This window comes from Caretta caretta, chromosome 6, assembly GCF_965140235.1.
Source record: "Caretta caretta isolate rCarCar2 chromosome 6, rCarCar1.hap1, whole genome shotgun sequence".
NCBI classification, from domain to species: domain Eukaryota; kingdom Metazoa; phylum Chordata; order Testudines; family Cheloniidae; genus Caretta; species Caretta caretta.
This window is the reverse complement of record NC_134211.1, coordinates 63,730,210-63,747,538: the sequence shown is the minus strand read 5'-3', so window position 1 is coordinate 63,747,538 and position 17,329 is coordinate 63,730,210. Positions and strand designations below refer to the sequence as shown.

Sequence of the window (17,329 nt, the reverse complement as noted above, 5' to 3'; positions counted from 1 at the left end):
CATTTCCTTTCGTGTGATCATTTCCACTGGAAGCATTTTAATCACAGTCACCTCTAGATCTGTGGTTAAAATGCTGGCAGACAGTCTACACTAGCACCTGGCTGCTGCTGATGAAGCAGCTGTAAGGGTGGTGTGACAGGGGGGAAATTTGAAAAGGAATGCTTCTGTGGAGACAGCCTCGCTTTGTTAAATTTTGTTCCAACTCAGAGTCAACAAATCTGGGATCTTTTTTCTCCTGAAATTTCCATTTCTGCCTTCATTGGAAGATGCCAACCCCAGCCTATGTCATCACCCAGTTAAAATAAAATCTGAGAACAGTCAGGTTTTCTGATCATTTCAAGTACACAAAAAAAGTCAAATTGCATATTCCAAAGTATACATAAATAATAAGAGAAACCTTAGCCGAGTAGAAAACTGACATCTGGGTTCTACTACATTCAAATCCTGGGTCAGATATTGACTTACTGTAATGCGCTGGACTGATCAATTAACCTGTGTTAACATTTCTATTGCGGTATCTCGTAAAGGCCACAACCAAGTTGGGCCCCCTTATACTAGGTACTGTACAAGTATAAAATAAATGCCAGTCCCTGCCCCAAAGAGGTGTGCCTCATTTTCCCATCTGTAAAATGGCAAAGTATTTACCTAGATTGCAGGGGGATATGAGCGTTAACCAGTTAATATATGTGAGGTTCTTTGACGGTGTAAAGTATTCGCTCATTATATATATAATTTGAGGGGATTTTCTTTAAAAAAAAAAAAAAAAGCAAACACAAAGCATACCATTTCACCTTTCATTGAAAAGTCCATAAATCTCTATCGTATTTTTAAAATACATTTTTAATGCATGGAGGGTGGTAAGCATTCTGTGTGCAGCACCACTTATTTGGTTACTTTCTACCAAAGAGATTTAGGGGAAGAAACTAAACAGTGTCCATTAATTTTGGATGCCCAATTTGCGGCACCAAGGTCAAAACTGTGGCACTTAAACTTAATCCATGTTGTTTAAAACTGAGGCCTTAACATCCATTAAAGGATCTCACTTGTCTTTTAGGACTGACTATTGTGCTATTCCTGACCATTAGTGGTACTAGTGCACATTATATCTTGCCAAGCTATTTAGCTTTATATAACATTACAAGAATAAGGTCCTTTGTACTGTGAGAAAATATACTTGCGCTTATTTCTACTATGGGGAAAAAAACAAAGAGCTCATTGTGCTAAGAACTTAGTCCAGAAATTGTCCAGAGTAGGAAAAAAATATTTGTATCAATTACAGTTCCCAGGGCAATCTCTGCACTGGGAATTAAACTGTCTTAGCGGAATGGGTTTAAAATGGTTATGCCCACTGGCCTAGCAGTGAGGGCTCAGTTGTGCCCTCACTTACAACCATGCAACCTGCTTTGATATCTCAGTAGGCTTCTGCATAGGGAGAGAGCAGAATGCAGCCACCCACTGTTAAACTGTGTTGAGGGAACTTGATTGAAAACAGTTCAAACTAATATAGCTCAGTCCCCAGTGTGGATGGGCCCCACCCAAGGGCCCACCCAGCCAGTAGAAACTTTTTAAGCACAAGCCCCTAGTAAGTATTTTTTAATTGTTACTATTATTAGGACAGTTCAGACAGTTGCTACACTCCTAAAGATGGAGAGAACTATTTACAGTGTTGTCAATTTTTAAATGTTTAACTCCTGCAGCGGCGCTTGGGATATTCTTTGGGCAGCCAACACAGTGACACTGAATAAGAGAACAATTGCTTTTGATTGACCCACCTTGCATCTTCTGACATTATTCACTATTAACATAGACAAGCCAAGACAAATACAATAGAAAGCAAACAACTACCCAGAACTTCTGTGGATATTTGGAGAAAAGGAAGTGGGGGAAGGGAAGAGAAATTGCTGTCGATTTTACCCCAAAATTCCCTATAGATTTCCAATGCCCTTGTACATGTGCTACCTTGATTGTGTTTATTTATTACTCATACAGCCCTTCAAACCATGCCCTCCCTGCCCCCAAATAAAAATGCATCCAAAAATGCCCAACTTTGCATAGCACCTTTTTCTTCTTGCTGAGCTATGGCCTTGGAGACAAAGATCTACCTTCATATTATATCACACCATTCACCTGCAGGTCTCAAAGCACTTCTTAAAAATGAAGCTTCGCAATGCCTTCTGCAAGGCACATAGTATTATCTCCATTTTACCAGGATGGGGATTATCCATGAGCGTGAGAGGTGATGCAACAAAAAGATCAAATAACTTTCTTGAGGCCACATTGCAAGTCAGTGGACAAGGCAGGGAAAGAACCCAGGTGTCCCTGTGCCAACCATTAGTGAAGATTCTCATTAAATTCTACCTTACCTATGGCGCCCTCCTTCCCCTAAACTGATTGGGGCTGCCTACACAACACTCAACAGCTGTTGCTGCTCCAGTTACTCCTTCCTTCCCTTGTGACGTCCTGCCTATTAGAAGCATTTTCAAATCAACACTAGAGAGAGAAACAGGAAAGAAAGGCTCCTACATTCCTTCCAGCTTTCAATCATGTCTCCAGAGCAATTGGGCTGGAAAGTTGCTCACTGGTGAGCTCCGCTATGAATAGAAGCAATGAATAAATTACTGCAGCTGACAAATTAGGGCTTCTCCAGCAAGAGGGAAGGAGGGTTCACAGAGAAAGCAGTGCAGTGAAAATCCATTCCCCAACCCTGTGCCCAGGAGAAAAAGATCCAACCTGCACAGGCTGCCTCTGGACACATCGCCATCCAGAAGATTCCAGTTTTGGTCTTCTAGGAGATACTATCATACTCTGCAAGCACAGGACCAGGCTTTGTCAGATGGGGAAGGGATTTTCTTGAATCATGATGGCTAAAGGGCCTTCTGAGTTTTATTGCTTGGAGAACTCCGCCAGGAATGGATCATCAAGTAGCATGTAAACCCTTTGAAAAGTGCAAAGACAATATCCACCTTCTGAAGCAGCAGTCTAAGGGCTAACGGTAAATTAATTAATTTCCACTCTGTACTTTAACGTGTCTAGGGATGGTGTGTTTTTGCAGACACCAGGTCTGATCCTAATGGGAAACTCCAGATGGCTTGCTCCATATTTATTTGTGTATGTGTATAGGGGCTCGGAGAACAGGGAGCAAAGAAGAAGGTTGGGCACCAGTAAATGCGGTTCCCAAGTCTGGCATACAGAATGAAATGTTTCCTCCTGCTACATGGTTAGTATGGCAAGGACCTACTGGGGGATCAGAGGAGTCATTTCAATTTGCGAAATAGTTTCTTTAAAGGACACCATGCTGGCCCCACTTCCTCCTTATGTCCACCTGTGCAGCTCCCATTGATGTGTGCTGCTGGTAGCTGCAGGTATGGCAGGAAACATGGCTGTCTGTCCCATGCTTTAACAAGGCCAAGAAACCTGGAGGTTTTCCCTCCTCTGCCACTGACTCAGTGTGTGTCTTTGGATGAATTAGGTAGCCTCTGTGCCTGTTTCCCCATCTCTAAGATGGGAATGCTACTTTGGAACATTGTGAAGCTTAATTAATTCATGGTTGTAAATGTAACAGAGGAATTGCCCTACCAGATCAGAGTCTATCTAGTCCAGTATCCTGCGATCAGCAACAGGTGCTTCAAAGTAAGACACAAGACAGCCTGTACTGGAATAACCTGTCCACAGGAAAAGCTTCTTCCAAACTGCCATGAGTCAGAGGTGGGCTTAGCCCTGAAGCATGAGGGTTTATAACCCTTCTTAGGCTTCACCTATACTGTGAGGTAGGGGGTATGAGTCCCCTGCTCATGTACACATATTCTAGCTAGATTGAGGCGAGCTCGTGTGAGTATAAACAGCAGTGTAGCCACTGTAGCCACTGTAGTGAGGGTAGCAGCAGCTTAGCCATGCCGAGTACACAGATGCCAGGCCCCTGTGGGAATGCACAGGGCATGGCTAAGCTGTGCCTATGCGACCGCAGTTACGCTGCTGTTTATACTCAGGCTAGGTCAGCGAGAGCTAGCATGTGTACGCAAGCGGAGAAATCGCTCCTCTAGCTCATAGCGTAGATGTAGCCTTAGAGGGAAAAAATGAATTCTTTCTAGTATAACTGGGGATGTTCTCACTGGGTATATAAATGCCTAACTATTTTGCATCCTGCTAAGCTCTTGGCCTCAGTAGCATCTTGTGGCAATGAGTTCTACAGGCTATTTCATTTTATCAGCTTTATATTAGCTGCCTTTCATTTTCATTGACTGTGCCCTTATTCTCATTGTGTGGGAATGGCTAAGGAAGCTAGAGAGGAGTCAAGGCATTCAGTTGGAAATCTTGGAAAGCTAGTAAATAGTGGAAGGTTTTTATTCTGGAAATCAATGGGCTCTGTTTCATGGCTCTCAATGAATAGCCATGAGACAGAGGCTGAAACTTTGTCATGCATGAAATATTAGTCAGCCGTCAATGTGGCTATTAGAGGGGTTATTCTAGTCCTAAAAATTAGGAGAGTGCTTTGAATTCCTAGGGCAGAAAGGTGCAAACTATTAAAAATATGATCCCTAACAAAATAGCCTTCAGCTGCACTCAGTACTAGATGATAAGAGCTCAGGCCTGGAGAAGAGAAGGTACTGACTGCAGGAAGGGGGAGTGTTGGATGTGATGTTTATGTGCACTGGATTTGTATGGTTTCAGGCTTTTGAACTAGCTTCCTTCTTCACTTTGCCAACCACATCAGGAAGAAGGGATGGCTAAGCTCATAGTGACAATGAACACCACCAGAGGAGCCTATGGGAGCCCCAAATCCTGGAACCCAGAGCACACCGAGAATGCCTCCCTGCCCAACTTTACACTGCCTTTCACGTTTCACCAACGGGCCACTGACCAAGCGCTGAATGGAATCCTCATTGCTGTCCTGGGCATTGTCATGGTGTCACTGGGGTGCACCATGCAGCTCTCCAAGATCAAGACTCACTTCTGGAAACCTAAAGGGGTGGCCATTGCTGTGGTAGCTCAGTATGGCATAATGCCTCTGACAGCGTTTGCCCTGGGAAAGCTTTTCCATTTGGGCCCTATTGAGTCTCTGGCTGTGCTCATCTGTGGCTGCTGTCCAGGTGGAAACCTCTCAAACATTTTTAGTCTGGCAGCAAAAGGAGATATGAACCTGAGGTAAGGAGAGCTCGGTACCTCACCATTGTCACTGGCCAGGCCATTTCAGTTAGGAGACTGGTCTACAGTCTAACTTAGTTCTCTCAATTCTAATGCTTCGGGCAGGAATAAATTTGGTATTGTACCCAAAGTATTTTTTGAGTACTCATCAGCTTGGTGCTAAATGCTGCTTAGTCACTATTGGTCCGGAGCAGCGCTCTGGCACCTAAAATCTAGAATAGAGCTGCACTCCAGCACTTGGGGTCACACCACCACTAAGATTTGACCTGGCTACCCCTCCATAATGCCAGCCAGAGCAGTAGCCAAGCCAAATTTCAGTGGTGGTGTGACCTGACGTACCAGGTTGCAACACCACTCAAATTTAGCCCAGCCACCAGTGTTCCCTCACGTTCCCCACACGTGCACCAGTAAACTACCTCATGTGGCTGGGAGCGTGACGGATGCCTGGGTTGGGCTCTCCTGCCAGAATCCACAGCAGCTCCTCTTGGCACTGGGGAAGCCCCAAACCAGCAGGGAGAAGGGAGAGTAAGGAGCAGAGTAGGGTGGAAGGGAGCCCAGCCAGCAGCTGGGTCCTGTTCTGCCTGCTGAGCCCTCCTGCCAGAACCCACAGCAGCTAGTCGTGGTGCTGCTCTGGGAACCAGCAGAAAGTTGAGAGCCAGCCAGCAGGGAGGAGTGAAGTAGGCAGAGGACGTAACACCCTCCCAGGAACCCAGGACGTAGGATCAAGCCAGCACGGAAGGTAAGGAGCAATGTGAGTGTAGGCAGAGAAATAGGGGAGTTTCTACCAGTCTTGCAGTTAGGACATAGGAATTAGAAACCTACACAGATTATAGCTTTAGGAGGAAAGAAACACTCAAAAGAGGAAGACAAGCTGTGTACTTTTGTTGGTGCCATAAGAAGAATTGATTTTAATAGCTTACCTGTGGCATACTCATCAGTCTTGTTACTCAGCACAGTATTGGACTACAAGCGACATTTCAAAGAACTTGATGTGAGTTTAAACCTCTTCAACCCAGGATTCAATCAAATGGCAGATGTTGTGCCCAATTACAAATTGACTGGGTAGTTAAATGAATAGATTGCGGAGACAAAGGTCCATCTAAACGTGATGAAAATATAATGATGAATTAAAGCCCAATAGGAGTGGTCCCTGTCTTCTCATCCTTTCATTAACAAATTCAACTTGTTGACATAAAATAAGGTTCTACCGTGGGACTTTTGATTATTTAGTTGGTTGTTTTAATAGTGCTTTTTGTTGTGGTGGTGGTTGATTTTCTTTTTATTGCATGGCACTATGGATCCTTGCGTTTGGTCCTGTGACACAGAGACCACATTTTCAAGACTGGGCTGCATATTTGACAACCTTGTTTGCATTTGGTGCCCAGTCATGTAATTTGTGAATGCAGAAAAGCAAAAGCTGTATGTGCTCAAAAACTGCAAGTTTGTCCATGGGCAAAACTGTAGGTTCAGATATAAAGATTTGGGGCTTGATCCCGCATTTCATTAACTTCCCTTTTATAGTGGTGTAACTCCATTCATTTAGTTCAAGTAGAGTTACACCAACTTGAATCTGAAGTAACACAATGGTGATTCATGGCCATGGCTGAGACCCTTTTGAAAATTCAGTCAATTCAGCATAAATTCACATGCCACAGAGGTTTATGAGCAAATGCTGAAATTAACTAAGGAAAAGTGGCATTTCTCCCCGTTAGCTCTCTGCCATTAAACAAAGTGTCCCATAGTGCATCTTGATCAATGAATTCATCAAAATGACAAGACTTTCTAGCGGACCTTTTTGTGCACCCTGTGATTTAGAATCCACTCAGCATAGATTTCCCATATGACGACCATGCAAGCCCACCAAGCAGCAAAATACTGATTTAACATTTCATGCTACTTTTCCTAAGGAGATGATTTAGAAGCAATAGTAGGAGAGGGTCAGAAATTCAGGAGGCAAGTCACAGTAAGGTATCCTGTAAGGGTCTTATGAAAACAGTGAAACGCTTCATAGAATAAGCAGGAAAATACTACAAATTAAGGACAGGAGATGCAGTAGATGGCACTTCTCTCCTCAGCTCTTTTGTTTATTTTTAAGATATCATTATAATCTGAATCCCCTTAAAACACACCAAGTTTTCAAGTTGAGAGTCACACTTCTTTCCCAGCTACCATCATAAAAATCTTATGCAGTAGATCCAATTTACCTTTCTTCTAAAAGGTTATGTGATCAATTTAATCAGTGGATGTGAAATCTGAGTAAAATTCAAGACCCATGTAAAATATTCTTCAAGCATCTTAAATGCTTTATTTGAATTTTGCAGAGCATATGTTTTATAAAAGGAGTATTTTACATGTTCTGCCGATGGCCTCTTTGACTTATTACATGTGTGCTTTGCCTGTGTATTGCTACTTAAAGTTTGATATAGGAGCTGAGCTACACGTTTATATTAGAACAATGTGTGTATTTATTACTAAATGTGTGAAGTCTCACAATTACTGTTGCACCGATTTTCAATTAGATAAAATTTACCAGTAAAATGTTAGTTAGGTTTCGAAAATGGCTGCTTTATCTTATGGTGACATCACATGAGATGGATTTTGGAGATTCTCTCACGTGATAGAATTACCAACTTGAGGGAATTTCTGGGGGGCTCCTGCACTATACAATTTAGTACTGCAGCATTACTGTTGCATCATTAGATGCATAATGGAGTTTTATACCTTTTTTTGAAGTGCCCAACATTAGCCACCGTTGAGGGCAGAATACTGGCGTAAACGGACCATTGTTTTGTTCCAGCGTGGCAATGCCTACATTCCCTTCACCATTCCAGTTATTAGTACTTAAGAGACCTCTTTCCATTCCATGTAAATCAAGCAAGTCTTAAGGGGCTACCCCAAATAGAAAAAGGTAAGCCCCCCACCCCAAAAAATGAGACAAGCATTGCCTCAGTCCCGTGGCCCTTGTCCAAGATAAGAGTGAAAACAACAGCAAGGGAAAGACAGCTGAACTTTTGCACTTTATGTACATGTATAACAAGAACATCCAGAGTTATAACAGTAAGTATTTAGAAACAAACCAACCCAAGACCTTTGAAGATATAAACCCTTATGTCTCAGGGGAGAGCCAAATTTCTAATTAATGGGAGTTGAGAAGAAATTTTCCCTATGGGCAGGTTATTCCATAACTGCCTATTGTGCAGTTTCTTGTACTTTCCTTTAAAGCAACTGGTACCAGTCACTGCTGGAGATAGGATACTGGACTATGATGCAGTATGGCAATTTCTATGAACCAAGATGCATACTTAGGACTACTTTTTGAGCCTAAAATAGAACTGTCCTTTAAACTACTCAATCTTCCCTTACTTCCATTGCCGTAGATCCTTTCATCACCTGGTAATGCTGAAACCTCTGTGCGGGAAAGGGGAGAAATGGGAAAAGTGAGCTGAAATTGTAGATGGACGTAAGTGTCCAAGTTAGATAAAGAGAAGAATATTCCAACAAATAATTTCATTCTACTGCTATTACATTTTCCCTTCATCTCAGCATTGTGATGACCACATGCTCAACGCTCCTGGCACTTGGGCTGATGCCTCTTCTCCTGTATCTTTACTCAAGAGGGCTGTACCAGGGCAACCTAGAGGGCAAAGTGCCTTACAAGGGAATAGTCATCTCTTTGGCCATGATGCTCATTCCCTGCACCATTGGCATCTTCCTGAATGAGAAGAAGCCACAGTATGCTCGCCTCATCATCAAGGTAAGAAGTGGTAATCTCCTTTCCCTATGGGCCTCGAAACAATTTACAAACTTTTTGTCTTGTCTTTCCCAACTCCTGATCCACTTTTATTTCAGGCAGGGATGATTGTGCTGCTTGTATCATCTGTTCCAATAATCGCTCTGTTTGTGACAAGTGTTGGAAACAGTATTTTGATCATCTTCTCACCACCCCTACTGGGAACATCTGCCTTGATGCCTTTTATTGGTTTCCTGCTTGGCTACATGCTATCTTCATTTTTCAAGCTCAATGACAGGTAGGTCTTTCTACATCCATGTAGAGGGGCAATTACACCACCGTCCTCCTTTGGGGGGAGGGGCGAGTCTGTCTGCCTGCCTGCCCTTAGCCTCAGGGCAGTATGGCCCAATGGCCAGAGTCAGTACGCTTATGCTTGTCATCAGGGCAGTACAGCTTAGTAGTGGAGTCAATATAGTTGTCGATGTCAGGGCAGCACGGCCTAATGGCCAGAGTCAATATGGTCACCTTTGCTGTCAGGGGAGCCGAGTCAGTATGGTTGCCCTTGCCTTTAGGGTGATATGTTCTAAGGGCCAGAGTCAACGGAACCCCCTCCCCAGTGGAGTCGTGTGGCCTGATGGCCAGAATCAATGTAGCTGCCCTCCTCAGCAGGGCTGAGTGGTCTAGTGGCCAGGTAGGGGAATAGGCAGCCACCAGTTGGGTAGGTGGCAGCCAGGATAGAGGGACCTGGGACCTCCAGGCTCCACTGGGTCCCAGCCCAGGGCCCTGACAGTGGCGAGTGTGATTGCCACCGAGTCAGCAGGGATCTGACCAAAACACACTGGTTCAAGATCCAGTTTGATAACCAGTCCACTGTCTAGTTCCCTATGGCTACTTCCTACCATATTCCCTGATGCTGTGGTCTAGACGTCTTTGGGGTCTCCCGGTTCCTCAGTGTGCACTGTTCCTGACAGCTCTGGCCTCCCTTAGGTGTCCACAGGTATCCAGGCATCTGCCTGGATCTCAGTGCCTCTGGCTCCCGCCGTCTGGGGTTCTAGCTGCTCCCGGGCTGGAGCCTGCGAGGTGCGTCCTTCCTTTCAGGCAGTCAGCCTAGAATGAGCTGGGCTGCTCCACTTAATACTGCAGCAGCTGTTGGAGCATGTCTAACAGGGCGAGGGGGCATGGTTTCCTCTGTCCAGAGTGTGGGGTTAACCCCTTCTTGTCCAGTGTGGGGCAAGTACACCCCATCACAATCCCTTATCACACTCACTCCCTTTTTACCTAGGAGTTCTAAGAAAGGGGATGGAGTACAAAAGAATGACACTGAAATCTTGGGAGGTGCTGAATGAGTTGCTTTCAGCATGGAGGCTCTGACGCACTCTGACAACTGAACTTTGAACATGATCTCCCAGTGCTGATGCTGAAGTCTGAGCACAGACGAGAGAAGTTGTCTACACAGATCCCACCCTCACCCCCCAAAAATATGATTTTGTAGTGATAAAATGGTGCCAGCAGCAACCCTGATATTGACACTTGTTATTTAACTACAGGATACACATGAATACAGGCTGTGACACTGCAAGTTCCCTCTGTACCAAGTTCCCTGTAAGCTGCATGGCTGCGCAGCAGGCTATCAAGGGTCACGCAGGCGGGAAGAGGTGCCTCTCCCCTGGTCCTAGAGCTGCTGCAGTGAGAGAGGGCTGGGGGAAGTCCTCTCTTCCCGCAGCCTGCACCCCAAACCCCCCATCCTCAGCCCCACTCGAGAGCCTGCACCCCCAGCCAGAGCCCTCACCCCCCTGCACCAGCCCTGAGACCCTCACACACTCCAAACCCCTCGGCCCCACATCACCTCCATATTGGTGCACATGACAAAATTAATTCTACACATGGATGTAAAAAATTAGAGGGAGCATTGCCTCTGTATTGTCCCTAGCCTACATGCCTCAATCCTTACGGGGAAGAGAGATGAGTAGAGTCTCATGGACCAATTCATTCTTTGGCCATCTTGGGTCTGCCAAAAGTGGAACCAATGGCAGAGGCAATTCTGTCAAATGGACCTGAAGACCCACCAAGTTATTTCACACAGGCCTCTGAACAAGCTGATGGATGGTTTGACTTTTGGTCACTACAGACCTGTTCATTTCAGAATTCTCAGTTACGGACAATGAAATATGAAAGAGAAAAGTCAGGATAACTCCCAAGTAGAAAGTGATGGAGACAAGGGTGAGTGAGTGCTGATAGGACTGCCAAAACTCAAACAATTATTCCTATTTTGATAACTGCTTCACATCACAAAGGGCATAACAATATTCAGCTGAAGACCCCAACACAGACTCAAAGCGAGGACCCCACTACACAACTCTGAATCATCCCTTATCATGCCTTGAGCCTATGGGTAACCCAGCCAAGATAACCCTCCTAACACACACAAACCTCCCCTTACCTTTCCCGGGTGGTGCTCTCTCCCTCTCCTCACTTTTGAACCAGATTTTTTTTCCTCTTGTGGAGGCAGCAGCTCCTTGAGAACCTCAGATTCATGACCGCCAAGCATTACTAGGCAGGATTTCCACCCATGCACACCATCTGTCACTACCTACCCTTGCACACTCCCAAAGGAGTGCTGGGCAAAGCATCTCATTTGAATTCTCAGCACTGCTCCTACTGCAGTTTCTTTTACCACAGTCAAATGCATAAACATCTGGGCACCATGTCTACTTTAAGCTGTATAGAAATGTAACCGTTTTGCAATTCATGCCTGTGTTTAACTCCTTCCTGTACAGGTGCAGGCGGACAGTCTGCATGGAGACTGGTTGCCAGAATGTGCAGCTCTGCTCTACCATCCTCAAAGTGGCCTTTGCCCCTGATGTCATTGGACCCCTTTTCTTCTTCCCTTTCCTGTACATGGTATTTCAGCTTGGAGAGGGCTTTCTCCTGATACTGGCCTTCAGGGTTCATGAAAAACTAAAGAAACCAAACGGCAAGTGTAGTATAACCAAAACCTCTCTCCTGTTCCTACATGCTTTTCATCTCAAAGTAGTGCATATCCTGGTATCACGGACCTGCTGCTATCTCTGGGGTGGAACTCAGTTGCTGCGTAACAGGACACAGCAAAACAAAACTCAGCAGCTAGAAGTGAAAAATAGCCTCTCCATATAATACTGCATAGGGAATTGAGGATACTAGGGGCCACAACTTCTGATATCAAAAGTTTAGTAGTGTGAGATACTGACTATGCAACCCACCAACGGTCACAGCTTTCCAGAGGGTCCTGTGCTTCAGTGTGCAGGCACACCCCAAAAGCAGGGATTGTACAACTCTAAGGAGAAGAATATCGTGTCCATTTGAAACAGAGAGGAATATGAGGTAGACAGCTGCCTGACACATCTTGAGTATCACTACACCTTGTTGAGTGACGGGTGGGAAAGGAACGAGCCCCCCCCATATGCAAGTCACATAAGTCATGTCATTAGAAGGTAAATGCTGGGAGCAGCCCACTAGACATTTCCTGTGTGAAATTTCTGCATAGAAATGAGAGGCTCCAAGACTGGAAGCTCTGTAGGGTAGGATAAGAAGATTTTCACCTTCATATTTTGTTACCCAGCCCTGGCCAGTAACATCATACTCATTACCATCTGACAACTGTCAGGTCACTGTGACAGGGTGCAACTCTTGCGTGCACCCCTTTGTGGTACAACATGGTCCTAGGACTGCTCTGCCTCAGTTTCTCATATACATATTATGGCCTATCCAACCATAGTATCAGCCAGCCCTCCAGCCAAGTGACCTCAAAGCATCCAGCCTCTTCCAGGAAAAGGGATTGTTCAAAAACAAAGTTTCAAACGATACAAAACAAAGGTATCATCTGCCCAGACAGGCTCTACCAGTGCTGTAAATTGCCAGCCATCACACGTAGCTCCGCATCTCTCAAATAGTTCAGTTTCATAAGTGCAGCAAATGTGGATACCTGAGCCCAAGACTGGCCTTTAACCCTTTCTAGCACAGGATGGGACAGTTTCACCCTATCACAGTGGCCTACAAATATGAGTTGATTGTGTCATTGAAATTCTTAATGAACATGAGTTCATTTACCTCTGCCAGATGCTGCTCTTCTGGACCAATATACAATAGTTTAGGATAGAAAGTGAAGAATGCTTAATCCAAATGAGTGGATTGCTTTTTGGTGAGGTTGCAAACAAGTATTGCAGCTGAGAGGGGAGACTGGTTGGATGTATAAGCAAATTCGGCAGCTGCCTTTGTGGTTTAAAAACAAAAAAAAAAAAGGGTAGGCCAATTTCATAGCAACCAGGACAGCTGTTCCAGTCCAGTACTACTGCAGCTCTCTCTCTGGGCTTCAGCTGGGGAACAGCTTCAAACCCCATTGAGCCTTACAGGCAGGGGCTGCTTGGGAGAGCCACTCAAGCAGAACATCTAGCAGCCATCTTAGGCCTGCCCCTGCCCTAGACAGCTGGCTCCATCTACTTTGGTAGGCAGAGCAGAGGTTGATTTGCACCACGGAGTGCAGTAGTGGTGGTTTGTCATATTTTGTAAATGCAGCTAGTTTGCTAATAGACACTTTCTTTTAAATGGAAAAGCAGTGTGCACTGGAAACATACAAAAAGGTGACATTTTCCACTTACTGTTAAATGGACTCTTTTCTAAAAATTCCATGCAAATCAAAGTCTGGTTCATGAAGTGACTTGAAACAAAATAGCTGCAGGTTTTTTTATTTGTTTGGGGGACGGGGTAGGAGCAGAGGGTTGCCACTTTTATTTTGCACAGCTCTGTCCCTTGAGCTTCTTTGAGATCTAAAGAAGACCAGGCATTGCTCAGTGCAATATAGGAATCCCTGCATTACAGCAACCATTCATCTTTCCTGCAGCATCACCTTCCAGTGATATGGGTTAGGGACAATGTGGTCTCATATGGACTTTTTTTTTCTCCCCACCTCTTCTTTAGATACAGCAAAGATGATCTACACAGCTGTGGATGATCTTGCACAAGAAACAAAGCCACCCAGGCCCCTAAGAAACACCAGCAAAATAGGGGGATACTACAGAAGCTCCACACCTCAGATACACCCACCAATGGTCCAGGTTATATCTTCTGCACCTGGTTTGCTGAACTCCAGCAGTTTTGCATGAAATGTTGATTTTAAAACAAAGGAGTGAGCAGATCTTCTCACAGGCCCACTTCTACCCCCACTGGACGTTCTCCAGAAAGGGCACCAAGCACCACAGGCTATAGTTTGAGACTCATTGGACTAACCAATTTTTGGTCATCTACAAAACATTCATATTTTGGCTGATGATGAAATGGTGCAGTCCATCCCAGTGAGCTCTCTCCCAGTTTCCCACGAGCTCTGTGCCAGACACCTTGGAACTAACAGCATGACAGCTTATTATTGATTGCTACCATTAATGAAGCCAGACCCATTCTTTTGAGTTGTTTTTCTGGGCACATAGTTTTGCTGGCAAGTGTTAGAGGGGGAGGCAAAAGCCTTTCAGAAGTTCAAGCTAATTTCTCTCATTAGAATCTAAAAGGTATCCTGGAATTTTCTCATAACAGGATTGACAAATGAAAAGTGACCACATGTACAGTTTAGGAGTCCTTTACTATCAATCACAGGCACTCCCCTTTACCCCAGCAGTTTTGTACATCTAAAGTCCCCAAACCATAGGCCTTGAAGCCCCAAAACATGACGGGCAGCCAACCTTAGCTTGTCTATAATTTAACATGGGGAGGTTTCTAAGATACTTATAAGGCTGACCCTAGTGTCTGACTGCCTCATACACTTAAGAGCTATTATCCACATCTTATAAATGGAGAACCGAGGCACACAGAGGCTCTGACTTGCCCAAAATCACAGAGTAAGAAACTGAACCTGGGTCTGCCTCATCCTAAGCTAGTACCCTAACCGCTGGACTGGTCTGCCCAAGGACAAGACCACCTGTCCTGAAGCGCCGTGCTTTATAGAAACACTCCCAACATCTGAAGTAATAATACTGAACACTCTGAAAGCATCATATAAGCATTAACTAAGCCACAAGGCCAGTCAGTAACAAAGCAGCATTAGAACTCAGAAGCTCCAGGCTCCCAGTTCTGTGCTCACACCAGTGGTTCACCGTACCTCAGAGTAAAATAATTTAAGAACATTGAGCATATTAAAAAACCACTATTCAATAAAGCCACAAACTTTTGACTTACAATTGCTGTAGTTTTGCTACATTATGTAAATTAGATGTAGGCCTTAGGCTCCTGGCAAGAGGCCAAGTCATTGGTGATGCAAAGATGAGAACTCTTTTTGCACACTTAGTGCGATTCAGACCCCATTGAAGTGAATCAGAGCCTTTCCACTGATTTCCATTATGCTGGTACCCATCATGGTCGTAAAGCTCTTTAGAAACAAGTATCTTTAGCCACTGACCATTTATTCAATGGCTGTCTCACCTGCATTCCAAAGACCTTTATCCCTTACACTGCTGGATAAAGCTTTCCAAAATGCAGCAATTGCATATGGGTAATGTTCCTTTAATAGCTAGAATATCCTCAGATGCAGAGTTTAAAGATTTCACTGTAAGTCTGCCAACCCCCACCGTTCAAAACCCCTCCCACAAAGCGTGGGATTGCCTTAAAATATGGTCGTTTTTCAAACCTGTTTTTCAGCAGCACCATCCCCTCTACATTGTCCCGGCCTCTACTTAGCTCCTACATGACGTCTCATGGTGGGCCACCATCTTCCTTGAGGGCAGACTGATTTCAGCCCCTTGGAAACAGTGTTTCCTGTCTTCACTGGTAGCAGCCTGACTGTGACCAGCTGGGTCTTTAGCACCACTCACATTAGCAGCGGCCATATTAGTGAAGAAATAAGCTTCATAGAAGCAAAAACAGAATCAGTCAGGAAAACCTTTATAAAACACTACATATACTTTAGGAGCAGAGGCATAATGAGGCCTGACAGAAGCCTGCTGTGGATTTTAAGAGTCTGTTCTGTTAACATAACAGTGTAAGCATAAGTAGAACTATGTATGTGTAAGTGTAAAAAATTGCAGTGTAATCATGTTTGCAAGACCAAGAAAAAAGTGACTAAAAAGCTAGAAGGCCAGTTTGAACTAACACTAAACCTGTACCGAGAGGAAGAAAGTTAACATGGAAATGAGAAACTAATACATATGCATAAGAGGTAACAAGCTTATGTAACAAAAGGCAGTTTAAAGCTGTATAGTCTAGTGCTGGAAGCAACCGATCAGGTCATCTGACTGAGCTTCTCATTTGTAATTGACTGCTACTTGCTGAGCGTTTGCCTTAATAAAGATTAGACTTACCTGCCAAGTGACTCCAAAGCCAACAATATATTGCAAGACTTGAAATAACATTGTGAATTGGTAATACTATCCTTGGAAGAAGATGCACATGCCCACCACTTGTACCCCAAACACAAAGCCAACCAAAATTGATAATTTAAAGGGACAGGGCATTTTCAGTGCCAAATATCCAACTCCTTGCAACAAGAACTAAGCGTACTTAAGGTATCACTTGTTTTAAAGCATAAGGCAAGTCCTGCTTTTGCACAGACCAGAATCTTAACTGCAACAAATCTGTAACCACCAAGAACGGTCACTGACCTGTGGACACATAAAATAGCAATGGTAGCAATGACAGAACTCTGATCCAGAACCTACAACTGGAACTGGTTAGCAGTACATAGCCTCTATTACATGCAATTGAGCAGTTAGGACAAGTTGCATACAACCATTTACCAGAACATTATTTCCCCAGAACGTCCTATATTGTTATGACTGCACCCCAAGAGATGATCCATAACTACCTGCCATTATTTCTAGTATTGGGCACTCTGATAATTGTTAGAAAACAAAAATTCACAAATCACTTGAGTTTAAAGCAGACTTCAGCCTACTTGGCAAGTTGTCAAGTTACTACAGCTTTCTAGGCCATGCCAAAGTGCTCTGCTACTGCTGAGACCCTAACCCACAATGAAATATTACCCAGAGATTTCATGTCAGCTAACAATCTCAGGTTTTATGAAATCTACAGTGCTCTGGAAAAGGCTCCCAGTTTCTTATCAATACCACTCACGTCCTCAGTGAGCTCCACCTCCCTATCCTAAAACAAGGCCCCCGACTACCTCAAGAACCATTCTTGCTTCCTAGCAGCTTTTTAAGTACTGGGGCATGTAAATAATACAAATTACTACAAGTACCCACATTTTAAGTGTTTCCCTGTAATCAAGTTCAAGCTTGCACTCTTAATGGCCTCTTCCTGTTAGCATCTTTGCAGATTGAAAGAAGGAAGAGTCCATTTTACACCCCCGACTTTTATCACTAATTTCTCAATGACCAAACCTCTCTGAACATAAAAAGGCAGACTGCTTTTCGTGATTAGGTTCCATATATACTACTGTGGGTAGACACCACATGACATTAAAGAGAGGCAAGGTGGCTT

At 44.3% G+C, this 17,329-nt stretch overlaps 1 protein-coding gene across 2 annotated transcripts; it reads left to right on the top strand.

Annotated features, from left to right (window-relative positions):
• The first annotated feature begins 2,568 nt into the window (after positions 1 to 2,568).
• SLC10A1 (solute carrier family 10 member 1) lies at positions 2,569 to 16,198 on the top strand. Of its 2 annotated transcripts, none has more exons than XM_048853170.2 (6): positions 2,569 to 2,992; positions 4,712 to 5,142; positions 8,686 to 8,896; positions 8,992 to 9,170; positions 11,650 to 11,846; positions 13,826 to 16,198. In XM_048853170.2, the coding sequence occupies exons 2-6, from the start codon at positions 4,721 to 4,723 to the stop codon at positions 14,008 to 14,010; spliced, it is 1,194 nt and encodes a 397-aa protein (XP_048709127.1). In that variant the 5' UTR covers positions 2,569 to 2,992; positions 4,712 to 4,720; the 3' UTR covers positions 14,011 to 16,198. The 2 variants fall into 2 exon arrangements, with proteins under 2 accessions (XP_048709127.1, XP_048709126.1); XM_048853169.2 differs by having other exon boundaries at positions 2,570 to 2,992; positions 4,669 to 5,142.
• The last annotated feature ends 1,131 nt before the right edge of the window (positions 16,199 to 17,329 follow it).

Coding starts and splice junctions, on each gene's coding strand:
- SLC10A1 (XM_048853170.2), top strand. CDS start 4,721: ATGGCTAAGCTCATAGTGACAATGAACACCACCAGAGGAGCCTATGGG. Junction 5,143..8,685: donor AAAGGAGATATGAACCTGAG/GTAAGGAGAGCT, acceptor CCTTCATCTCAG/CATTGTGATGACCACATGCT. Junction 8,897..8,991: donor ATGCTCGCCTCATCATCAAG/GTAAGAAGTGGT, acceptor CTTTTATTTCAG/GCAGGGATGATTGTGCTGCT.